The sequence below is a fragment of the Ceratotherium simum genome, chromosome 19 (assembly GCF_057802395.1).
Source record: "Ceratotherium simum simum isolate JZ-2026a chromosome 19, ASM5780239v1, whole genome shotgun sequence".
NCBI lineage: Eukaryota > Metazoa > Chordata > Mammalia > Perissodactyla > Rhinocerotidae > Ceratotherium > Ceratotherium simum.
Window position 1 is genome coordinate 43,141,596 of NC_141918.1, and position 26,869 is coordinate 43,168,464.

General features: G+C 39.5%; 1 protein-coding gene and 1 long non-coding RNA gene across 4 annotated transcripts in view; both read left to right on the plus strand.

The window, feature by feature from the left end:
- Positions 1–26,869, plus strand: part of LOC147914543 (uncharacterized) — a 487,630-nt gene that overhangs the window by 119,151 nt on the left and 341,610 nt on the right. The window lies entirely within an intron of this gene.
- Positions 1–26,869, plus strand: part of PKIB (cAMP-dependent protein kinase inhibitor beta) — a 101,788-nt gene that overhangs the window by 52,122 nt on the left and 22,797 nt on the right. Inside the window, exon 3 of one of the 3 annotated variants that reach the window (XM_087444044.1) lies at positions 8,385–8,454. The exons of 1 other annotated variant lie outside the window; for it this stretch is intronic. Coding sequence is in view for 1 of the 2 variants with exons in the window: in XM_014781196.2 (XP_014636682.2) it covers positions 26,194–26,467 (274 nt within the window). In the remaining variant the exon portion in view is untranslated. Of the gene's footprint in view, positions 1–8,384; positions 8,455–25,138; positions 26,468–26,869 lie in introns of those variants that run through there. One more of the 3 variants, XM_014781196.2, reaches the window with a different exon arrangement.

Sequence of the window (26,869 nt, forward strand, 5' to 3'; positions counted from 1 at the left end):
GCTCCTGTGGGTTGACTTAGTCAAGCACCACTACTATTAATGAGTCAATGTGACTTTGTGTCAGGCAGACCTGGGTTCAAATCTTGACTCCACTTGGTGCTGGCTCTATACAAGCTCAGGCTCCTTCAGCCATCCAATGTCATTAATATTTCCTTCTGAGAGCTTTTGTAAGGATTCAGTGAGAGTGTTTAAATCATCTGGAAAATCATGAGCATTCAGCAATTATTTGCTCCCTTCCCTCCCAAAGAGTTGGTATATTCACTTTTATATACAACATAGTTTTCTTTGTGAGAAAACATTGGCTTTCTTTTGTGAACATAAATGTTTAAATGCCAGATCTAAATCTGCTAGTGTGGATATAACAGTTTTGAGGTTAGTACTTAAAATTTTAATGATCTTTTATTATTAACATCAAAATTACTTTATTAACTATGATTGCCTACCAGTTTTCTTGTTATCCCCAAATGTAGCTATTAAAATGTTGGAAATCGTGTGGAACACATCTGAGGCTTATGAGCTGATTTCCTGGTACTTGAGGGTTATGATATAGGCAAGAAAGTAAAATACGCTAAGAAGTTTAATATCACTGGGAAAATTTAAAAGTCACTTCCTTTATTGAAGTTTTGCAAGCAACCCTTAAGAAGCGTGAGTAGTTTATAATAAATGTGCCTCTGGTGCTTTGGTGGTGTGGTTTTCATGACACATGGTGAGAGGGTAGAGAGAGGGGCTTCCCTGAATGATCAGAGTGGCTTTCAGATTATCTGCTAAATGCGGGGAATTCTAGAACCACACAAGCCACACCAGAGGAGATGGCCAGAGCAGACAGGTGTGAAGCATGACAGTTTTGCAGGTTGAATGCTAAGTACTCATGAAACCTCCTGCCTCCACTCCTCCCTCCCTTCCCTTATACCAACTCAATGGACATTTAGGGTACTATGCTAAGCAAAATAAGTCGGAGGGCGTCAGAGGAAGAAGGACAAATACGTATGATCTCCCTCATAAGTAGAAGATAAAAACAACAAACAGATAGAGACAGAGATTAGATTGGTGATTACCAGAGGGGAAGGAGGGAGGGAGGAGGGCAAAAGGGATGATTAGGCACATGGGTGTGGTGATGGATTGTAATTAGTCTGGGTGGTGAACACGATGTAATCTATGCAGGAATAGAAGTGTAATGAGGTACACCTGAAACTTATACAATGTTATTAACCAATGTTACTGCAATAAAGAAAAAAAAAAAAAAGAAAAGAAAAAAGCTTTTCTCCTCCAAGCTAATTTGATGAAGTACAGCAACCTTTGTTCAGGTATTTTGCAACAATTTATAAAGGAAAGGTCATTTTAGGACAGGCCTTCCCACCCTGATTTACTTCAAGGAATGAATAGTAATGTCTGGTCATTATATCTAGATATAAAAAAAGAAGGGGTATGGAATCCCAAAATTTGAGCCAGTATTAAGGACTTTTAAAAAGATACATTATGAGGGCCGGCCCTGTGGCTTAGCGGTTAAGTGCGCACGCTCTGCTGCTGGCGGCCGGGGTTCGGATCCCGGGTTCGGATCCCGGGTGTGCACTGACACACTGCTTCTCTGGCCATGCTGAGGCCACGTCCCACATACAGCAACTAGAAGGATGTGCAGCTATGACATATACTGGGGCTTTGGGGGAAATAAATAAAATTAAAGAAGAAAGTCATTCTTATAAAAAAAAAAAAAGATATATTATGAAACTCTAGTATAACACCAAAACAAGGAGAAAAACTATTCCCCAAGCAGATTAAAGACCATGGATAATGCAATCATTATGTAAAGAGGAAAGGAGATTACTAACAGACTTCTCTTCAAAGGAAGGCAGGGGAATATCAATTTCTCATACAAAGTGAATTTGTAGGATTTGTTTCAATGAAAATGTAGTGATAAAGAATCTTGGAATTTTCTCTGGTGTCCCTTGGGTAGCGATAATGTACATGCTGCAGGCGAAAGATAAAGAGAAAATAATTTTAAGAAAAAGTTAATATGGTAAACTTCATCAATCTGAAGTGGACAGTGGGATGAAAAACAGAAATCTTTGGTCTGACTCTTCCCTAAAAATGCCCTCCTGGTTGGATGGCCGAAGCCAGGTGGGGAAGAAGGATTGTTGGAGGGCATGGTACAACATTGCCTGAATATTCTGGGATGCTGGTGACCTTCCAGTAATTGGACTGCATCTGGAAAATGGTACAGATTCCCAAACTCTTGCTTCTTATAAGTAATGGTTGACTTCCATGTTGCCAACTTTATATTAACTTCAAAGCATAAATTTGAAATTTAGATCCACTGTATCTTTGAATATAATTTCATAAAAGTTGAGGAGGGGGCTTTTGTTTCAGTTTGTCATTTCCACTTACAATCAGCCTCCTAGAAAGCATGAGGACAGTAGCAAAACACTTCTGATTTCATGTTCCTTTATTCTTCTCACCTTGTTCCTTCCTCTATTGTGAGAATAAAGAAAGGAGAGAATGATATAAGTACCTGTTGTTTGTTCTTTGTTTTCCTGGAATTCTGGAACTTTAAATAGAAACTAAAGCATGATTGAGACCCGGCTTGTTCAGAAACCTGATTAAAGCTTTTCTATTTCGAGAAATGGTTGCTTTAATTTTTCATGAGAACTTTAAACAGATTTAAGAAGTTTAGACCATGTTGAATTCCTTTTAAATTTGTTTGCCATCTTGGATTAAGGTTAAGTCTATTACTCCATGTTTTCAATCATTACCCTTCTCTTATTAAGATAATAATGTTTTTTTTTTTTTTCCTTTGCTGATGACTGCTTCCTCTTCCTGCCTTCCGTGAGAACACCTTATCATTCAGTTTTTGGCATGCTCTGATCTCTCTTAGCCTGAGATTCCATCAATTCTCATCTTTTCGACTATACATATATACAAAATTGCTGAGATTTCCATTTTCCATTTTCTCCTCCTGTCTGAGTTCCATGCCCATAGTTCCAGTTACTCACCGATTGCCACCATCTAACCTCCACCAGCTCTCCTTCTCATCTGTTGATTTGTTAGTGGTTCTATTATCCTAGTTCCCTAAACATAAAACCTTGGATTCGATTCATCTCGTTCTCCTTCATTCACTATAGCCTATCACCACATTCCGTGGATTTTTCCATTTTGAAATGTTTTTTATATTCATTAGTTTGGCAGTTATAATCCAAAAAAACAACAGATTAAACACAGTGTAAGTTTAGTTCTGTCTTATGTACAGCCCAGCTGGTACAAAGGTAGTATAGTGGCTTGACTGTATTAGAGATGCAGGCTTCTTCCATCTTGTTGCTTTGTGATCCCCTAGGTATTGACCTTGTCCATCTGGAGAATGATAGCTCACCACCACAGATACAGTCCAGTTTTCAGAAAGGGGAGAAGAGGAGGGAAGGGCCACACTCCCCTCTCTTTTGGGGTATAACCTAGAAATGGAATACATCACTTTTGCTCACAGCTCATGTTTTAATGACAAAATCTATTTGCATGGCCATATGTAGCTGCAAGAGGCCTGGTCATATGGTCCTTAGCTCAAGTCTTTGTACCTGGCTAAACTTTCTATTTCTAGAGAAGAAGGGGAGGTGAGCTATTGGGAGCCGTATCTGCCATACCTTCCTTCATCCAATTTTACATCGCTTTGGTGGGCCTTTATTGCCCAGCGCCAGGATTACTTCTAGAGACTTATAGCTCACTTCTAGCTGGATTGACTTTCGCTCACTATCAATTCACCCATTCTTTCTTTCTTTCTTTTTTTTTTTGTGAGGAAGATCAGCCCTGAGCTAACATCCGTGCTAATCCTCCTCTTTTTGCTGAGGAAGACCGGCTCTGAGCTAACATCTATTGCCAATCCTCCTCCTTTTTTCTTCCCCAAAGCCCCAGTAGATAGTTGTATGTCATAGTTGCACATCCTTCTAGCTTCTCTATGTGGGACGCAGCCTCAGCATGGCCGGAGAAGCGGTGCGTCGGTGCGCGCCCGGGATCAGAACCCCGGGCCGCCAGTAGCGGAGTGTGCGCACTTAACCGCTAAGCCACGGGGCCGGCCCCACCCATTCCTTCTTTTAAAGAGCCACTTTTTTTTTCTTGTTAAACCTCAGCTTAATAGCCCACAGCATGAAGTCTCTGTTTCACAGCTCTTATAATATGGTCCTATTCTATCTCTTTCTAGTCTTTTTTCAACTTTTATTCATTCATTAATTCATTTATGTACCCAGTAAATATGTGTTGAGTGCCTACTAGGTCTTAGGCTTGGAGTCGCTTGTTTTCCCAAGCTAGTTCATTTGGGTTCTGTGGAGAGAAAACATCCTCGTGAATGTCCGTGGTCTTTAATGTCACAATGATTCATTTCTGATGGTTGTTTTCACCATTGTAATGCTTGAGGGGTTAAATGCATCTTAAGAACAGCCTTTTAAAACCAGATTTTGAAGTTGAAGTCATTAATTTGCTTTTAAGAATCAGATGATGTTCACTTGACATTTTGCACTTTTAGGTGTTTATACATTTTAGAACTGTGATTTGCCTTTAAAAACAAGAATAGAAAAGAATGCTTATTGAAGCAGCTATAATAGATTTAGTAGCTCGTTGAAATTGTAGAACAGCTCAAATGCAAGCTTGGACTAAGTATTACCTCACATGTTATATTTTCTAGTTGCTTATTTTTTTCCAATCAACTTAACCTCATCCTCAGTCCTACAGACTGAGGTATAAAGGTCTATATCACATAATACACCTTGACTGGACTTGTCCTCCAACCACATTTTCTTCTCCTTCTACAATCCTAGGTATTATTGAGGCAGACACCTACATAATACAACTAACCTGACATCGTTTTTATATTTGTACTACATTCTTCCAGAGAAGTCGCTGGACCAGGTCCAGGGCTAGGGTGAGGTACATGAGGCTGAGTTGTACCAGTGCAGGGTCAAATCTTTATTTAAAATTTGAAGTTTTGCTCATCATAGGTTTTTGCACTAATTTTGATTTGTAAAGAATATTGCATTAAAATATTATTTATCTTGATTTCTGAGGTTTTGGGGACCCCCTGAAATCTTGTGTCTGAGGTACACTGGGTCCTTCTCCTTTACGCAGATTGTTTGCATATTGACATGGCTAGCTGCTGGAGTCATTAAAACTTTCAAGTTAGAAAATGTATATTTTGAAGAGAAAATAAGTATTCATTATTTTACCAAAACCTAGAATTAACAATTATCTTAAATACTGTCAGATCATAGTTTAAGTATTTACATTTATAACTGAGATCAGTTGGGGATATATAGGGAAGCCAGTCCATGAAAACAAGGCAGAGGCACCAATAGGGAAGATGGACAAGCGCCCAGGATTAATAATTTTAACCACTTTATTACATTGTCGTGAAATGGCTGCTGTTGTTCATCTGCAGCCTGGTAGCCCCATGTTTAAAATGGCAGTGTAGTCATGTAGTTTTCAAACCACACCCCTGGAGGGGAGGAAGAGAGGAAGAGAGAGTGGGCAGAGCCCCAGACCCTGAAGCTGCATTAGCCAGAGTGGTTATGCGTGTATCTGTCTTACATATTTGCCCGTTGGGACAGTGTTCATTTGGGAAAAAAAAAAAATTCCTCAGCTAAAAAAAATATCACTGGACTAGGTGATTTTCAAGATCTCTGCTAATTCACAATTCTGAGTGTGCATGTGTTTCTAGTTTTGATTTCTCCTGATCCGTCCACACCTTGATCTGCTCCCCTTGCAAGGTGTACATCACCCTTGGGTGAGACCACTGGCTCTTTTGCCTTGGGTATCTCTTAGCTGTCATAAATATCACCAGGTTTTCTCTAGATTTAATTATAGTTCCAAGAGAGATAACAGAGAGAGAATTAGGCCTCATGTGATAGCAACATCTTGCAAATTCTGCATCCCATATTGAAGTTCAGAAAGAACAGAGTAGGACACCTAGCTACATTTATTTTTGTTTTATTTTAAATTTCTGTTAATGCATTTAACATATATAATAATTATAATACAGCGTATAGATTTAGTCTATCAGTATAGTAATACTTATCATTTATAAAAATAAAGAGTCATAAATAGGAGATGTGTGCTCAAATTTTTTTTTTTTCTATTTTTTGTTAAGTGTACCACTGTTCTTGAAACCTTTTCAGGAATTACTTCTCTTTTGTTAGTAAAGCTTCTGATCATTGATAACTTAAAGGATGAGTAGAGACTCTCTGTGTCTTAGTCTTTAGCATATTTGTGTTTAGCATATCCCCCATAAATCTGAATTTTGATGTGTGTGAGTAATCAAAATTATGTATGGAATATTATTTTCAAAGTCCATTGCATAAGTATATTTGGATGTAACAAACTGCAAAGAGGTGGAGAGGGAAAAATAACTATATCACTCTCTTTTATTTCTATTTTTTGTTTTTTGATTCTATTGCAATGGACAGATAGGTGAAAATTCATAAAATGAAAGCACAAATTTAATTATGGAAAAGGTATAGAAATTATATATTTTTTTAAAAACATGCATTTTAACGACACAAATAGCAATGTTTAGTTTTCTCTGACTTTGAACTGGATTCCTGTTTGCAGTTTCTACTAGATCTTTACCAAGACCTGTATGCAAATGTTTGAAAAAATTAGGACTGCAAAAATATATTTTCCTAATCTTGTTGTGTTAGGGGTACATATTTGCATTATATTACATAAACTTTGAAGTTTAAAATTTTTTTTATTACCACTTCTCATATGATCTTTTTTTTTTCATTTATTTTTCTCTTCCTCTTCTCAGTTCCTTATATTTGGCCCGAACAAAGAGGACTCAGTTGAAGGGAAACAGTCTCAGATACAGAGTGAGAGGAACAGCCAAAACCATATGGGAAGCTGGGTATAGGAACGAGGTCAAAAGATGTCTGCTTTTGATTTTAATGTTCTTCCAAGGCGATAAAATATTCATTCAGGCAGCTCTGAGTCTGAAAAGCACCTCATGTACCTTGACATTCAACAGATATTTATTACATTCCTCCTAGCATGTGCAAAAACATTGTGCAAGACGAATGAGTCATGGTCCATGCCCTCAAAAGGCTTAAAAAAACTTAGGTGAAGTGGGGATGGGAAGGCTGACACTAATCAGAAATTTGTGATGTATGTGATAAGTTCGATAACAGAGATATGCCGGAGTGTTTTAGAACACGGAAGAGGGAACCTACCTAGCCCGAGGGGGAAGAGAAGGCTTCTGGGAAAGGGTACCCAAGTTAACCCTGAATGGATGAATAGATATTAGCCCAGGGGATGGGGCAGGGATTGAGGGCAAAGAACCTTAGCCACAGGGGCAATATAAACAAGGCACAGGGGTGCCATTGTCTGGGGGTGACTACAGAGCTTTAAAATTGGCGCAGGTCGCAGGTCTGGCTTGGGTGAAAATGAAGGAGAGGTAGCCTGGGGCCAACTCCTGGAGGGCACCGTGCACTCTCTGAAGGGCTTGGACTTGATCCTGTAAGTGATGGGAAGGCTGTGAAGGATTAATCATAGAATGATCATGAGCAGATTAACTTTGAAATAATTCCACCTGACCTCTGTGGAAAGAACGGAGTTGCAGGAAGCAAGAAAGCATAGAAGAAATTAATTTAGGACATTGTTTCGATAGTCCAGGAAGAGTGAATGGCAGGCTGAACTAGGGCAGTGGGAGTGTGGTGGAGGGAATTTGCAAAGTGCCCTATTGCTCTGAGTGGCTGAATACTGATGGTTCATACTCCTAGTATTTTTCACCCTTCCTTTGTCAAGTGCTAAACCCTGAGATACAGGGCCCATTCTGTGAACAGGAATTATAGGTATGTAGTTTATCTTCATTTCCAGAAGCAAGATGGTTGGGTTTCTTCCACATGCTCCCTGTGTGGGTGCTGGGAATACTGGTACAATGTCTCAGGGCACATAAGAAAGATGGAGAAGATTCTCTACAGTCATATTCCAAAAATGCAATATGTTTCCACAACCTCCCAAAGGTATAGTCATGCCAAGTATTATTTTACAGTCATTTTTCTATGCCTACAAATGTTTGCTGTAATGGTCAGTCGTTTTTAGGTGATGACTTTCTCAACTTGACGTTAATCCCTAATAACACTGATGAAGTAATTATCTACTGCATTTTGTAGCTGGCAATCCTAGGTACTAACCCCTGTTGTTTGAAATGAAGCCGTTTTGACTTTTAATAGAAAACTTTGTTGTAGAATTAGAAGTTCTGCTTTTCCCAAGATAGTCAGGCAAGTCATGGTATTTACCGGTTTTAACTCAATTAAAAAAAAAAAACATGCAGACAAAATGAGTAAAATTTAATAATCTAACTGGATTTTTACCTTTTCCAGTTCTTCATAGTTTTTTTTTTTTTTTTTAATTTGCAGGAAAGAAAGTTTATCAGAGTTTCTTCCTAAACCTGTCTTAGAAATAACAGCATATTTTAATCAGAGATTTGTAAGTATCCTTTTCTTCTTCATTTAGGAAATTAGATATTGATTTTGTGGAAGAAATGGCTCCTTCAGTAAACAGTTGACAGGATATAGCTATACAATCTGAGCTGGCAAGCGAAATTTGAATGAGAGTAAAACACACTCAAAAATCAGCCCTCAAAAAACAAAACAAAGAAACCAAAACCTCAGTCAGAAAACCTTCTCCAAATCTATCTACAGCTAGTGAATATGTGGTTTATTTTTTGGCAATTTCTCTTTCATGATGTCATTTTCATTGCTTTTTCCCCATTGGGAAAATATCTGTCCACGTATTTTAGAAAGTCTGTAATATCAGTGGGAAAGAAGAGGAAAAGAGTAGTATGTGAACACAGAAAAGGGAAGAATTTGTATTCTGTTAAAAGTTATACGGCTTTGGACGACTTTGCATTTTCCATGAACACTTTTAGTAAATTTTTGAAAAATCAAAGCTAGGTCTCATAATAGCTAAGGTCCATTCAGTTTCATCATATTTATGAAATGTCTATTATTGTTCTGTACCCCAAACTGGTCAACTCAAGAATGGAGAATCTGGGAGATCCTTCCTATTTCAATTTAGCAAGAGATCAAGACAAGCATATCTTTTCACAAACAGATATTTTATTAAATGAATTGAGAAGAACTAGTTAGGGGAAAGAAAAGCTTTGTCCAAAAAATGTCTCTGTAGTAATAGCATTTTGCAGTTTATTCCTTGAAAGACCTTTCAAGTCTACTGTAGTCCTATTCTAGCACTAAAGCAAATAGTCAGCATATTGAGTTGAAGAGCACAGAGTCTAGGGCCCATGATGTAAAGCAGATTAATGAAGGAGAGTCATGTAACTAAGGTCTGGGGTTGGGTGGGTTCCTCGCTAGGTGTGTAAGACCTTGGGCAGCATAGTTCTGGGCTTCTCAATTGTAAATATTTGTGTTTGAAGGTATTGACTAGAAATGATGACTACCTTAGATCATTTTATGCTTCCAGGAAGTCTCTGAAACATTGTTGCTTAGTAGGTAATAGTCATTTTATCTTGGCTAATCTATGGTTATCATAATGACATTAACATTTGCGTAGTAGCTAATAAAACCAACCAACAGGAACTGAGACATATTTCTAACTTGCTTCATCAGATAAGACCTCAGCAAATTGTTTAATTAAAAGGTGTACTGAACTCTTAATTACACATTCTAAAGCAATATAGGCTGTGTCTTAGCTATATGGCATTAATTTTCTGTTCCAATGCATCCATTTATGAATCTTGTGGTTTTGGGTAAGTTACCTGAACTCTGAATGAAATGATGAAACAATACAATATAAATAATAATAAATAATAATAAAATAAAGTTAGACTGCAATCAGAATTTCCCCTCTCTCCCTTATTGTTTCATAGACCTGGAGGTTTTATACATATAATGATTTCATTTGTCAGCATGTGTAAGCTATTTTGTGAATGAAGTTGATGTTTATAAAATCAGTAAAAAAATTGTTAAAATGCAGATTCTTGGCCACATTCCCAGATATTTTTAACAAGCATCTTAGATAATTCACATGAAAGTGATCTACAGGCTACGCTTTGAGAAACACTAATTTTTCTTTAAAAGGGATCCCCAACCTGGCTGATTATCAAAGTCACGTGGGAGCTTTGTAAAAAATACATATTCCTAGGGCTTGACCTTGGAGATTCTGATTTGGCAGATCTGGAGCAAGGCTCTGGTGTTTTCAAAAAGTTGCCGCGGTGATTTTGATATTTGCAAACCACTGCTTTCCAGCCTCACTGTATCTCCGGCTTTTTATTGATAAAGCTTTTGGCTGTGCTTATCGTATGTGGGTGAGGGGATGTTGTTATGGGTGTACATGTGCCTCAACTGGTCCAGATGAAGTTACGGGAGTGAAAGGATGAGTGTGGATGTCTGCATTCGCCTGCATTAACCAGAGTGACCATCTCACCCTTGGTTATGTCGCTGCTTTAAGTAAATCCAAGTGCCAGACCCACAAATTGCAGAATCCCTGAGTGAGAAAGGACTTTTGGAGACCATCTCATTCAAACCTCTTATTTCATGGGGAATGAAAGTGAGGCTCAGAGATTTGCCTAAGGTCACAGGCAAGACCAGGACTAACACTTGGGTTTCTGCCCCCAGTGCAGTTCTATTTCCATTACAATTGGCTGGCTCTGATTCTGCCATTTCAGGAACCTGAAACACCTGTGAAACCAGCTTCTCTGGTGCAGGCTGTCGGCTTCTCAGCAGGCATAGAAAGCGCTCTGTGAGTCAACTTCCCACTTAACTGTCCTGCTGTCTGAAAGTGAGAGCTTCTTCCTCTCCAACTCCAGTTCTCTGTCCTGAATAAAAAGAGGCAGGAAGGCCACTGAGGGACCGAAGGTTCTCACCGGGAGAGGCAGCCTGTTCTAGCAATGGCACCATCTTTTCTATCACTTTCTTGATTCTTTATCTTAGCCGGAGCTCTCTGTGTCTTTTCTCCGACTCCATATCTCTTCCTGGCAGAGCCAGCATCATTTAGTCTGTCTTATTCTTGCATCATTTTTTCTTTTTCATGGCAGTCCTTCCATCACTGTAGTTGCCCTTATGTGAACACTGTTCATTTCTGGAGTGCCATTAAGTTAAACAAATATTAAATGCTACTCTGTCCCAGAATAGTCTTGGGTACCAGAGATGTGAAATGAATCCGGCGTGGTCCTAGTTTCAGAAGAGTTCACAGTGTCATGGAGAGGGAGGCCAGTGTGAGAAACGCTGCAGGAGCACTTGCGAGTGCCACAGGAGCCACAGCTACCACTTCTTTTTTTTTTTCCCCCCCCAAAGCCCCAGTAGACAGTTGTATGTCATAGTTGCACATCCTGCTAGTTGCTGTATGTGGGACGCGGCCTCAGCATGGCCAGAGAAGTGGTGCGTCGGTGCGTGCCCGGGATCCAAACTCGGGCCTGCAGTAGCGGAGAGTGCGCACTTAACAAGTAAGCCACGGGGTCGGCCCATAGCTATCACTTCTTAGGGGAGTCAAGGAAGGCTTTGGTGAAGAGGTGACATTGGTCTGTTTTGGGTACAGAAATCGCAACCCACAGTATAAATGTGTAACATTTTGAAACCCCATGAAGAGAATGTTTCTAAGGCTTGCTGAAGCGAGCTGACGCAATTGAGATTTATAAGGCAGGTGTCAGCCCAATGGAGAGAAAGGGACACTGCAACGTGTGGCAGGAGACCTATGTGACCACAGGCAATCCAGTCAGACTCTCTAGGCCTCACTCAAATACTCAAATAATGAAATTCATGTTACTGGCTGTCCTACATGCTGGGTTACAATCAGGTGGAGGAAAAGTGCTTCCCAGAAGTGCTGAGCTGAGGCCTCAGTTTTGAGTAGTTGTTGACCCAGTGAAGAGGAGCTTTGGAAGGAGAGCGCTCCAGCAAGGAGGAACTGCGTTGATCCATTGGCTTGAGTCTGGAGGTAAAGAGGATGTGTCTGAGAGTTACAGGTCCTGAATGGGGAGCACTTCCTTTCAACTGCTGGACCAGAGTGGGGAGAAGGAGTGCCAGGAGGTGAGCCTGGGAAGTAAGCAGAGTGGAGATCACATAGGGTGTTGTTAGGCTAAGGAACTGGGTGACGTTTTCCTGGCATAAGGAGAGTGACCAAGGAGCGGAGATAGTGAGATTTGCTTGGCTGGTGTACAGAATAGACTAGAGGGCAATAAAACGGAGGCAGGATACTCAGAAGAGAATAATCTAGAGAGGGTGATGACCTTAACTAGGATAGTGAAAGAGGGTAAGAAGAGCAATCAGTCCGTCAATTGAAGAGCTATTTAGAGAATAGAGTTTCTACAGCTTGATGATCCCAGAGAGTGAAGGAGAATGATGCCTCCTGAGTTTCTGACCTGTGCAACTGGGTAGATTATAGTGCTGTCCACTGAGAAAGAAAACCCAAGCAGGTTTTGTAAGGAAGACAAAGATCTCTAACACAGGGGCTGAGACCAGCTGATCTGTCCTGGGGCTCTTCAATATTAACTGGCCTTCCACATGCTGAGAATATCACACATGTTGTCACACTTAATCTTCCCAACTGTGGGAGGTATTATCATGTGCACTAAAAGATGTGGAGGCTGGGGCTCAGAGAGCTTAATGCCCTGCATAAGGTCCCTTAGCTAATAACAAGTAGTGGAGCCAAAAGTTCAGACCAGAGTGCTACGCCAGGTGTATTTCATTCTAAAACACACATACCTCCAATTGTATCACTCTGCTTTCCTTTTAGCTCTGACACATACAATCCTGTGAAAATAAATCACTTGTAGAACACAAATAACTTCAGACTTTATGGATTGTTAAATCGAAGACATAAACTCTCCCTTCAAGTTTATCATTGTCTCTTACTTGGAATACTGCAATTGCCTCCAAACTCATCTCTTGAATCCACTCTTCTTTTCCAATCTGTTCCATTCGCTGCAGCCAAAGTGATTGTTTCAAAGATCAATTTTGATCGTCATGCTATAGATGAAAAACCTTCAATGACTACTCATCGCTAACAGGATAGACCACATCCTTAACACGCCTCAGTGATGTGGCCCCTGCTAGCTGATCCACTTCACCTTGTGCCATTTTCTACCTTCTTCTCTGTGATCTGGCCACGCAGGCCTTCCTTCAGTTCCTGAACTGTTCTCTTCTCCTCTGCATGAATTACTCTTTTCCTACCTCTATACCAGCTAGCTCCTTTTCTTCCTTCATATCTCAGCTCACATTGTCAACAAGTCAGGTTCTGATACACTTACATAACACTTTGTAGTTTGTTCCTCTAAGATTTACCACATTTTGTATTCATACATGGATTTGTGTTGATTGTTTATTCGGTACATGTGTGTGGTGATGGGTTGTAATTAGTATTTTGGTGGTGAACATGATGTAGTCCATGCAGAAATAGAAGTACAATGATGTACACCTGAAATTTTTACAATGTTATAAACCAATGTTACTGCAATAAACAAAAAATAAAACACAAAAAAAAAAAAATAAAAAAAAAAAAAAAAAGAATACATGAAAGCAGTTATATAACTGTTTTGCCAGGCACATAATTGGCACTCGAGTCAATTAATAAACTTATAAATGAATGAAAGTGATTCTGAATTAACTAATTTATATTTGATTATTTATTTGGTATATTACTGTTTAGAATTGAAAAAAGAGCATTTTCTTTTATTCCTGTAAAAGAAACTGAGTTTCAGTCATATACAATATTGTTTTTTAATACCTCAATGATATAGTATTTCCCCTGGTATTATATTGTAATTGATTTTCCCTTTCTGAAGTCAATTTTCTTTTGCTCAATGAGTGAAGCTAATTCCAACAACATAGGGGTAATTACCAAATTGACATTTTTTGGATTAAACCAATTAAACCAAAGCAATTAAAACTTGGAAATGGCAACTATAAAAGAACAATATATCATTATTCAGTGCACCAATGAAGGGTGGAAATGTGTTATAATTTGTTTTTAAATGTCACATCTTTATTGCACTTGCTAATTAAGTGAGACTTTTCTATCCCAGCCTCACTGAAAATAATTTCGAATTTTCAGGAGTGATATTTTATTTTTTTCCCTCAAGAATGGTTCTGTGCTATGTGACTATCATAGTCTAACAAGTGAGGCTTGGAAAAGGCCTAGGGAAGGATGCCACTAATGTGTCAGCCCACAGCCCTCAAGTGGAGGTGGTCTGTCAGTGCTCAAAATTGGCTCCCAGGACTCTGGACTAAACAAATGATTGGACTGTGGGATGGAATCTAGCGTAAAATATTTCTGCATTCTATTTGCCAGATATATTGCTGAAACCCCCTGGAACTGTCTACTGAACATTGACCATCATCATTATCTAGTCTTTCTATCTCTAAGAGCCAACTGAGGATTAGATTAGGAGAGGGCTCAACAATTTTCTTTTAGCTTGAATAGTCTATAATTCTAAATGGAACAAGGAGAGAATTAAGGGTAGGTGGAGGAAGGCTGATGTGTTAGAGATTAAAGTTATGGTTGGTACAGGAGACAGGGTGCTGGCCACTAGGGCCGTGATTTATGATCTGGTCCAATGCTTGCCAACATGGGGATCCTGGTCTCCTGGGATTCCATAGAATTGTTAGAGGGGTCCGTAAAGCTGTGTATTGTGTCCAAATAAATACTGCCACATACCATCTATACTACCATTTTTCAAATGTGTATACATTATTATTATAAAAATGAGAATTAATTTCTTTAAAATGTTTATTTCATAGTACCTTTTCATCCATTATGTATTTTCCCAGTCAACAAATATCTCAAAACTGTAGGTTCTCCAACCTTGAGGAGTAACCTTGCCATTAAACCTCAATAAACACAGTTGTAGCTCCCATACTACAGGGTGTACAATCTTCTTTTGTTTTCCCCACACCTAGTACTTCTGAGAATTCTCAGATTCTGTGAATCTACTCTGCATACAACCTGTTACTTTTTCTGGTCTGATGCTCTGGTCTTTCTGATCACCACTTCCTGCTATCTCCTAAAGCTTTTTGATGCTGCGACAGCGCTGTCTAGTCCACATCACCTTAAGATTGTCCTCAGCATCCTCCCTTTGTTTCCCAAAGCAGAGATATCACTTAGATGGTTGTGGTGCATAGTAAACTTTACCAAAACTTGAGAGAATTATAGTGCAGAAATGGGAAATCTAGAATAGGGTATTTGACATCATTACTACTAGAGTCCATTAATTGCCCGTTCACAGGCATCCCCTATGGTTTGGCTGTCTCCTTAGTGTCCAGCCTGTGACCTTGTTTCAGGCGTCTACCCACCTTCCACAGGCAAGGTTGCTTCAGTCTCGTCCTACCTCCCTGAAATCTAGGCTAGAATCCCTCTCCCTGAACATAAAGAAATCAGTACATGTTATGATTATTACATTCTGGCAGTTCTGTGATTCAGTCCTCAATGAATACAACTTTCAAATCACAACAGTAAGTAACTTTTATGGTCTGAATTTCATCTTTCCCAAGTGAGATTCTCATTTAACCAAGCCTCTTTCCCTCAACAATCTACTCCCAAGCAAGAGAGCTTTGCCAATCAAAGGAGTGAATGATATTTTTAATAAAGCCTTAGAAGAACACAAATTGATTTCTTAGCAAGGCTCAAGGTCAAGTTATGGACATGTCTTTCCCCTAATAGACTTTATAGTCAGAAACCTTCCCCTAAGCACATGAAGGCCTAGCCCTCATAAAGAGGGGTAGCAGAATGCCTACCTTCCTCTCTCACACACCCTCTCCCCAAAGAGGCTGGACCTTTTTCCTTTACAAATTACACCCATTATGTCCACAGGTGATCTGATACTAAAGAGTGATTTTTATCTTTGAAAAAATTAGATTATCCCATTATTGTGGGATAAGTACTGGTCCAGATGTCCAGTCACATGATGTCTAAACAGTAGATAATAACAACAACAAACAAAACACATAGAAACAGAGATTGGATTGGTGGTTGGGGGGAGGGAGGCGAGCGAAAGGGATAATTAGGCACATGTGTGTGGTGATGGATTGTAATTAGTATTTGGGTAGTGAACACGAGAACATGATATAATCCATGCAGAAATAGAAGTATAATGATTTTTTTTTGAAATTTTTACAGTGTTATAAACCAATGTTACTACAATAAACAAAAAATAAAAATAAATAAATAAATAAATGAATAAATAAACTTGATTCTGAAATTAACCAGATCTAAACTTGATTCTGAAATTAACCAGATCTCCATCATATCAGTAATCTGGTCTCCTTTTCCTCATCTGTGAAATCAGAGTTGTTTGTTTACTTTTTGTGTATTAATTTGCTGATGACTAAAGTTTTTTCTAACTCCAAAATTCTGAGATATCTCCAAGTTACTTATGGATCATCAATTGTTTTGTTTTTCTCTTAACAATCTTTAATAGCGTTGATTAGTTTGACTTTGCATCAATTCCATTAAATTGTAAAATAGAAAAAAGAAACTGGATTAGGTACGCTGTGGTCAAGGTCAGATAGACATTTGAGTCTCTTGTACAAGATGTTACATCTCAATCTTCAAAATTAGCCCATTGAGATATTTCTCTGTATTTTTAAATTCAGAAAACACACTTATTAATCTTCACCTAGCTACTGAACTTCACAGGTTGTTAAAAATGTGTTGTGAAAAGTTGGTCACTTGCTCCCAGTAATAGATGGTGATAGAGTTAGAAGCTGAATCATATGTTTCCATCACTACACTTAATTTAAAAAATGGGAGTTACCACTAAAATAAATTAAAGGGAGAGATTGTGCCAGAGTGCAGATATTAAAAAATCGCAGTTTTAAAAAGACTAAAAATTCTATTTACAGTTATAATTACTACTATGTATATGAGAAATGGAGGTGAGAATGACAACATATGTTTCCTAGATAAATCTGGAGGCAAGTTATAGAAAGGGTTAAAAGAAAGAGAAGATTCTTAGGCTCAAAAGAGTTTACCTCATGCGTTAACACAGCAGCAAAGTGGCCACTGTACTTGGCCTCAGTTGAACAAATGCCTATGAAAAAAATTACTCAGTAAAAATATTCTGCTGTGACTGGGGTAGCTTATGTTAAATTAAAAATACATCAAAGAATCATCATGTTTCAGACTACAGAAAACCTGCTGACTTAGAATTCACTGAGAAACAGGTACTGAATTTTAATCTTGGCAATTAACATTACTTTAAAATACAAAGACTATTCAAGTTAACCGAAGATAGGCATCTCTGCTGTCTCTCCGTGCTCCACAGAGAGTCTGCTGGGGAAAGCAACAGGCACAGGTAGGTACAAAAAAAAAATGAACATTTGTATTGTTTTTTATTATTTCCACATCTGTAATAGGGGCTTCTGAAGATGCCAGAATGCTCCTCTCACTGTACTCTGTGATGTATGATTATTGTTTCTGTCCTGTAGACCCCAGTATGCAAGATTTTGCAGTTTTCTGAAACCTCAGTACGCTAGGGTGGAGTGTGTAGCTTGGAACTTGAGTCAACTCCTCTGAGACTGAAAGACTCAGGGACAATTGCCTGGTGACACAAGAGTAACGTGAACCAGAGCACTCTTCATTCAAGTGAAACAAGAGCTAACACACACATACTGATTAGATTTTCTTTAAGCTCACACTTTTTAGTGCAAGTATATTTTTTGTAAATTTTATTCATCTAGCTCAGAAAATTCCAAGTTTTGAGGTTATTGAAGTGAATAGACCTTGTCTGTAGGTCTTAAAGGTGAAACAAATTGGTTTTAAATGCTTATAAGTGAATTAGAATATGTTTTAATCACTGCTTTCCTCTTTAGTTCCTGGCTATTTTGGATGAATGATTGGGAAATTTAGGTGGGTTGGATTTCAGCAGATTTGTGTGTAAGGTAAGAGGAGTGGAAGAGGTGACAGCTAAAAGCTACTTAGTTACTAGAAAGAAAACTATCAAAATCTAGGTTCTCCTACCTACACTGCAAATGGAAAATATGGAGAGACTTTAGTCATTGAGGGAACATTATGCGACAGGGACTAGGGAAACTGAGGCTCAAAGAGGTTAAGGAATCTGCCCAATGTTACACAATTGGTGGTGCTGGGAACACAGGTTTGACTCCATCACCCCCACCAACCTTAAAAATAGGCAGAAGATAAAATGCTGATAATTCAGGAAAATTCTCCATCTTTTCCAAATAACATTCCTTTTCCACTAACAAATTTGTGGAAATGCCACCATTAACAATTTGCTTCTTTGGTCTAAGACTTTGTCTGGAATTTTCCTTGTAGGGAACCACACACAGAGTGCACCCCTGTGAATGAACTAAGTAAATATTTTACAAGAGCTGATTTGGCTAGGATGAAGAGGAAAAGGCCATTGAAAGGTCTAGGGCAGCAGCAGGGGCTGGGGGGGGAAACAAGAGGAGACTGATGGAGGAAGACGGTGAAGGGTGCAAAGCAGTTCGCCTGAGAGTCAGCAGTTGACCAGAGCCTGGACGTATTGCTGTAGGGAGGTTGTGCTCTAAAATGTGTTCTAAAGTGATCATGCAGTGTTGTCTCCCTTCCTTCTCTGCCTTCATACATTTATTCTCAGTGTTTGTCCTGTTACAAACAGGTGTTTTACATGGATCTCATTTTGAAAGATTGCTTTTGAATTTTTTCAGAAGATGAAAATCTATAAATGATTCCCCCCAAATACTAGTTGAATTACATGAGGTCTTCAACCATGCCTTTTTCTTAGTCCATTTTTTTACAGTATCTTTGAGATGTACCCAGAGCGATCTTAGTCGATATCATCCAGGAGGTTCTGGCCTCTCAGGCTGACTCTCCAGGGTAAACAAGCTTTGGTGAGCAATTCTTTCTGTTACTTGCAATGTATCCATGCTTCCTTTCCTCTCCACTGGCCCCTGCGAGTGAGGATCTTTGAGAAATGTCTGTAATTATGCTGATTTGCAGATTATTACAAATGGAGTCAGCTTTTTCGTATTTTCTCCAGTTATTTTAATTATGATGGACTTGGGGGAATTTTTCCAACTAAAATTCTTCAGCATCTTTAATCAAATGTCAAAAGATAACAATGACAAAATCTGATATGAAATGAGTCAGAGTGGCAGGATGACTTGAAAGGTCGTTCTTGGTTCAGACGTACTGCTAACCTAGGTATAAATGCAGCAGTGCTTAAAATGCCAACAGAGCTCTTTATCAAGTTCAATAACGTAAGCTTCCTATCCACACAGACAAGATCTGCAAATGATGTAGATTGCACAGTGTCAGATCAATGTGAAGTTCATTCAGAAAGCACTCATTGTATACCTACTATCCACTGTCCACACTTAGAATCTGTTTGTTCTTGCCTCCCAGGAGGTATGGCCTTCTGGGGGTAAAGCAAGTCACCCACATAGAACGTTTAGTGAACAACATATTAAACTGAGTTAGTGGTGGGCTTCAGGGTTGGTTATTAGAGTGAAAGGTGAAAGAACCCAGGCAATGACTGATGTAGCCAAGGCCGTCAGTGTATGTCATGATAGAGCAAGTCTGGACAAAGTTAATTTTGTGATTTATTTAATTTCTAATTTACTACAAGGACGTTTTTAATAAGGTCTGCAAGTGGATTAGTAGATCTCCAAGGCTGTGCATATGCATTGGTATACTTTGCTAAAACCACCAGTAAATAGTCAATTCTTTTGAGTGACACATGCTGTTAGACCCTGAATCAACATAATTTATGGAGTTATGGGTTTTTTCCGGTGTATTATTAGAGAAAGATGGAGGAGAATCTGACCTAACCTTTACTCCAATTCAGTTATTCCTAAACTTGTGTGACAACAAGAATCTCCTTGGCTATTGTAATACATATGGTGTCAAACAGACTGTTGGAGGCTCTGGGGAAGGCATTGGAAATCTGTATTGTTAACAGACTTCCTAGGTGAACCTATGAGCAGGTTTGGGAAACACTGCTCTAGTTCATCTGGCATAAGATTAATTTCAGGTAAACAAGCTTTTTACCCACCCTTGCTTTCTGTCTTCCTCAATTTTTCTCCCTCTTCCCCATCAAGACGTTAAAAAAATCTTAGGAAGAGTTAATTTGCTTTAAATTCACTCTGTTAGTCTCCAGGTTGCCATAGGTGAGATACAATTTTCCCAGAGACCTCATTTTTCTGTCTTCTCCTTTCTACAATTTAATGAAGTGTTAAGGTGAAAAATCTGGTTCTTCTTTGTGGCGAGGCTCATAAGACAGAAGAGGAATTAATTTACACCGCCTGGTGTCAGGATGTAATATGATTATGTTGCCAATGCTATTAAAAGAAAATATCCAAAGCTTATAAAAAAAAATTCGAAAGAGGTCATTGTTACAGCAGATGGATGAAGCAGAATGCCTCATCATTTAGCAGCTACTGAGCTAAAAGGATATCCGGGCCAAAGTGTTCATAGCTAGGGGAGCTTGGAAAAGGTCACCAAATTATAAGTATATCTTTCAAGGGGAATTTTAAAGTAAAATACATATTTATTTGTCTTACTATATAAAAATGACTGCAAGGTCTGGTAAATACAGTGCAGTCAACTATCAATGATATCCAGGTAATCTCATAGTGGGTTTCTTTGCTGTATTCTTTGGGACCTTCCCTCCTTTGTAATCAGAAAATGTCCTTCTATAAAATGCAAAATTATTTTCATATTTTAACAAAAAACTACAGAGATGGAGAACAGCAAAAAAAAGTCTAAAATTAACCCTCCTCCAAAAATCTTAGAATCTTTAAACAAAAGTTTATATTAACTTCTTACTATTTTCAATGAGTTCTGCTAGTTGTTGTGACATGGAAGATACGTTGGAAGGTGAAACTAACACATCTGAAAATAACAATAATTAAATTATAGATAGGATTATTCCACCAGCAATAGGAATTTGCTTCCATTTTATTCTGTGAAAGAATTTTAAGGCATCTGAATGTGTGTGTTCGATATATAATTATACTGTATATGTATATTATATAATAGTTAATGAGAATTGTCAAAAGAATGAAAAAGTAATTTTTTTCAAAGTTGTGTATATTATTTCAATCATATGATTTTCATTTTTAAGATTCAAAATTGAATTAATGTTTTCATATCAGATGAATTGCTTGAACAATGTGTTGAGTTTGGTTCAACACTATGGAGAATATGTGGTTCAAGGAAAGAAAATGTTCTTGTTGAAGTGATTCATGCATATAGTAAATGGCAAAGTAGGTGAGTTTTAGGTGGCTTCTGGGTCCTTAACTTTATAATTCTTGGTATTTCTATGCTGTTCTAATCTCTTCTAAATATATAAGGGTCTATGATTCTAGAAGGGAGGCAATATAGTGAAATGATTAAAAGCCCATGTTTTGGAATCACATGTAATAAGGCTTAAATCCTAATTTAGAGCAAGTTCCTAACATCTGGCAGACTCAATTTCAGTTGTCTCACTTGAGTTTTGGAGATAACCTCCCCATCCCCATATCTCTGACATTTGTGGTAAGGATTATATAAGATAATGTATATAAAGCAGTGTACTACCTAGCTAAGTAAGGGCTCAATTAAGGGTAGCTGTTTTAAATGTGTATAGCTGATAATTATTTTAATTATCAACCAAGATTTCTTTACTCCTTTACATTTCCTTTAATGCTTTCTGTAAACACTATTTGCTGAGGAATGGTACACATAATCTAGAACAAGAGTTCACTCAAGTTTCTGATTGGTTGTGAACAAAGAGCTATAGTCTTGAAGGTCAAAGTTGTCTCTGGAAATAACCTGACATTTTGAGAGAAAAGATTTTTTGAGCTCTTTGAAACTGGAGAATTGAGAACAAACCTTTGAGTGAGAAGCAAGTGTATGACAACGTAAGAGTTTTTATGTTTCTGGGAAGAGAATTGAATCATTGACTGCGGTGGGAGAATTAAAGATATGATGAGGCCCTAGGCATTATCTGAATCTCTGGGAAGGTGCCTAGGACCCCAGCTCACTGAGTTGAGCTGGAGGGGGATTAAGCAATAGAAATTTGGATGGGCTTAGGAAATCCAAGAGCAGAGAGGACTATGCTTTAATTCTCAGGGAAACTGAGCACCTGAAAGAAGCTCCATATCTAGTATAACCCTAGACAGAGGTGCCTCATGGAGTCCCCAGGCCCTCAGAGGGGTGCAGGAGAGAGACTGAAATGACCTCCAGGAGGGCACAGAGTGATTTAAATAGCCACAGCCCCTAAATATCCTAGAGTTGAAACAAAGAAGATGCAGATGCACATACCTCTTCCTGAGGTTATAGTTATATTGAGACAAGAGCAGTGGGTCCCAGTGCACAATGACAAAATAGGACACATTGCAACTCAAGGAGGTCAGCGTGGATGCAGGACGTATGTGAACCTGATGCTTTGTCCTTCCTGTACTTAAGGCTCCATTTCAAGAGAGAAAGGAAAGTGGTAATTGTGATAGGGCATTTTAATCACTCCCTATTCACCCCATTGGTGAGGGAGGGATTCCCACCCTAGGGTTATGGGGATGGCTAAACACACGATACCCAACCCTGGACGGGTGCGATCAGATGAGGTCAACAGCAATTTATTAGTCACATAAACCCACCACCTTGAGGAGGAGGACACTATGCAGGGCCACACAGGGAATGCACTTGGGAACAGAGTGAACAACCAGGGCTGAGGGAGGCAGGCTTTGCAGTGTTAAGAGGGTGGGGTGCCTTTGGTTGCAGTGGGAAGATATGATTGGTTTGTTTTTGAATAATTTTGCAGACAGGCAGGTACTGAAACCCACTACTCAGAGACGAGCAGGAATTGTGCCTGGTGCCTTTGATAAGGAGGGTTGTTTGGTGAAGGGACCTTATCCATGGGAGCAGAGTAGGGAGGGGAGCTTGGGTTAGGCCTTTTGAGGCCTATTTTATCAAATGTCAAGGCTGCACATAATACCAATCCTTAATTTTTGGCCTTATGCCACAATTGACCCCTTGATGCCTTGACATCTATTTAAACCTTAATGATGACAGAGACTTTTAGGGAGCAAAGTAGGCATCTGACTCGGACAGGGAGAGCTACATGGTGAGGTTGTCATAAAAAATATGAACTTCAGAGGTGTCCCCATTTATAGCCAGTAAAGGCAATTGAGAGATCTGTGTGGCATGGGTGTTGGGAGTGAGTATCCCCAGGGAATGGGAGTGAATTTTCCATTTTGTGGCTTAAACAGAAGTTCTTAAATAAGCCTCTTGATTATACTGGCTGCCTGGGGCTGGCTGCCTGTGTCCTATAGGGGAGGTGGGAGTTTGATTGAATGCTTTCTTCAAGAGCCCAGCACTGTATATTCTGAGAAGTAAAATGAGTGGTTTGGTCACTATCAGTGGTAGAACTCTGAAGGGGTTAAGGAGTATCCTGGTGAGGCCTTGTATCATGGCCTTAGTATATGTAGAGAAATCTATTACCTTGATTTATATTTTGGGTATCTGTGAAGCAAGAGATTCCCAAAGTTCTTTACCCTAAAGGGGGCAACTCGTAGGTAATGGCCTAAGAATCTGTAAAAATGTACAGATGGGGCCAATTGTTGATTGGCACACATTGAAGTGTGCCATTTATGCTGACCCTTGGGTTCTCCCCTTTATCAGGGACATTCTAGTTAAGGGATGAAAAGCAGCAGCTCTCCTGAGCACCATCATTTCTCATGGTGGTGATATCATTAATAAAGTATATGAACTCTGATTGCTGTTCATTAAGTTGATCCTAAGGGGATCCCCAGATAGCCAAGGGCTCTGAGAGTGGGGTGACCTCTTCTAATACTGTGGCATCTGTCAAGGGACTGAGGACAGGGCAGGCCACCCCCTCCTACAGGTGCAATATGCCAGAGGACCCAGGTTTGAATCCATCCTATAGCAAGGAGGGCTCAGGAGCCACGCCAAGCTCTTGGGGTGCTGCTTCAGTAACTCAAGGCATAATGGGTAGCTGGGTACTGAGGGTCACAGTCTCAAGGTTTGTGAGAGCCTCTGTTCCAGAAGAGCCCAGTCTGTGGCCAGTAATTGCCATTCTAATGGTGTATAATGCAAGTCTGAGAAAGGCAATTTCTTGCATCAGAGCCCGTGGGCAACTTATGACCATCATAGGTGGTCCAGAGACTCCAGGAACCCTGAGAGAAGGTTGCTGAAACCGCTATAGTGAAGAGGTCTCTGAGGGCATAAACTGGAGTGTTTGTTGATTTCAATTTGGATAGATTTCTAGAGCCTTTTGTTGGTGGGGGCTGCCTTCAAGGTGGACTAATTTGTAAGTAGCAGCATCAGTGACATTAAATAAAATTTGTAAATGAGGAATATGTTACGTCCAGAACCCAAAAGGGAGAAAAAGATGTTGGACTTGTATTAACCTTTTGCTGCTGAGAGGATCAATACCTGTTTCTTGAGAATGTCAGGATGGAGCAACCTTTGGTTTACCAAATAACTTTCAAGAATTTAATGGAGGTGGCAGGGCCTTGCACTATGTGTGGGACAATGATCCCTCCCCTTTCGTGAGCTCCTTTGTGACTGTTTGTACATCTTTAGTGAGTATGTCAAACAAAGCTCCTTGGAGAAGGATGTCATCATTGTAATGTCATACCTGTGCTCCTGGAGAAAGATGGATATAGTTAAGGTCTTGCCTGTAAAGATTGTGTGCAACGGCAAGACTGCTGAGGTATCTCATGAGTAGCCTTGTACAGGTGTATTGTGTTCCTTCAGTGGTAAAGGCAAACTGTGGTTTAGAGGCTATTAAAATAGGCATTGAACGGAATGTATTAGCCAAATTTATAGTAGCAAAATATTTACCAGTTGCTGATTGGATGGAGTCAGTAATTTTAGTAATTAGGTTTTTGGCTGTAGAGGCCTTAATGGGATGGAACCATGATGTTACTGTTGCAGCAATCCCCTATGGGGTATCAGTCATTTGTTCCAAGTTTAAGAAGAGGCCAAATAGGGCTGTTAAGTGGAGAAGCAGTGGGGTTAATCACCCTTCATTCACCACCTGTTATATAACATATAACAAGTTTTAATCCTTGAAGACCCTGTTTTAAATTACACTGAGTCATGTTAACTATTTTTTTGGGGGTGGGGTGGGGGGATGGGTCATGGGTTCTCATTTTGTCAAGCCAATTTGTAAACGTCCAAAACTTAATTTAATTTTTACTTATTTTTCATTGGGTCAGAGCGTCCATACTCACTAACGGATATTTTAGGGCAATGAGAGCTATAACCATGGGGAATTTCAGCAAGATAAGAGTTCTGATGGTTAAGATGAGGCATACCTATTTGTCTTCTATTTTATATTCAGTAATTTTCTTAAGTAAATCCCCCATTATGGGGTATGCCATGTTTAAATTTAGTAGGATCCCCAGGTATAACTGCAAGTTTAGCCTTAGTATTGGTTAAGTTCATGAAGCTTTGCTAGTTGGTGAATGTCAGCAGACATTAAAGTTAATTCAAACCCTATGTTATACAGGCACAAAAGCCAATCAGTGTCCTTTCATCATTTTCTGTATAAAATTCTTTTAGTAAATTTTGGGTTTCCAATTTGGTCAAGTTATTGGCCTTTAAGTTGTTTTTTGTTGGTTTTCTCTCCCTGTATCCAGGTTTTTTTCTTTCTTTCCATTTTTTTGTTTTCCTTATTGTAGTTGGTCACTGGATATACTTGTGGGCAAAGTGGAGAGATCTCTATCCCTATCATATTTATAAGTTTCTTCCTCCAGATAACCTCAAATAGGTATCATCAGAGTTAGGGGTCTCCCCCATAGTAATGGTTGATTTATATGGTTTAAAGACTCTGGGCTTAAGTTGGGTTTGAATTAACCTCCTCATGGTGCCACAGGGGTGCCGTGAGTGTTTCCCTATAATCCTGAGGATTAGGATCTTTGTTGCAACAGACACATAGACAGCAGAATGGTACAGGGGAAGAAAACTGGGCCTACCACCCAGACTTGATGGATCAAAACCATCCTCTGCTATAACCCCACCCTTTCTGTCATATGGGCCTCTTTTGTTTTTCTCTGTACAAATTCTTGGAGAATGATTTTGGGTTTCTAGCCACATAAAGTTGCAGCTTTCAGTTTCTGTTTGCACAATCACCTGTGGTGCAGACCTTCTGGGTGTTTATGGGGAAAGCTTCAGGGGCTTGGTGGCCTCCCTTGCAGGTGGCTGCCTCTTCCTCCAGGAAATGCCAGTTTTCCTGGGGTCAGGGTCTACATCGGTAAAGTCATTTTGTCTATGCCTTGGATGGAGGCCATACTGCCCATGATTGCAAGATTAGCCCTCTGGTGTGCTGGTAAGGACAGTACTGAGCAAAGTCTAGGTGTATTGACTATGGGTTTTACATTGGAAGAGTGGTTGAGTACCAAATACTCCTTCCTTTCCCCACCCTTCTTTTTTTCATCAGCCCCTGGGCCACAGGCTGCCATGGATGTGCACCTCGATGCCCTTGAGGGTCAGGAGAGCGCAAGCAACAGCAGCAAGGGAAGCAGCAACACAGGAGACAAGCAAGGTCATTACCCTTGCATGAACAACAGCAACCAGGATGCCATACTTAATTCTCTATGGGATGGTGATCTTCTTCCTTTCTACAAACCTCACAAAGGGCTGTTTCTGGGACTGTCCCAGAGATGCACAATTAGAAACAAAGTCTGTATAGCTTCCCCAAGCGGTCAGTGATGGTCACTAGACTAGCCTGACCCTTGGTAAGCAGCACTGGAGCACTGACTGGTTAAGGCACTGTGTTTTCATAGCCTTTACAGGTGGGAGCCTCAGAGACTACCTGCCAAACACAGGCTAAACTTGACAGCACCAGGTTATGCCAGTGTATAGTCAAAGAACAACAATTCTCATCTTGGAGACAAGAGCATTTTAGGGTGAAAAGAGATGGCAATGGTTGACAAAGACAACAGAA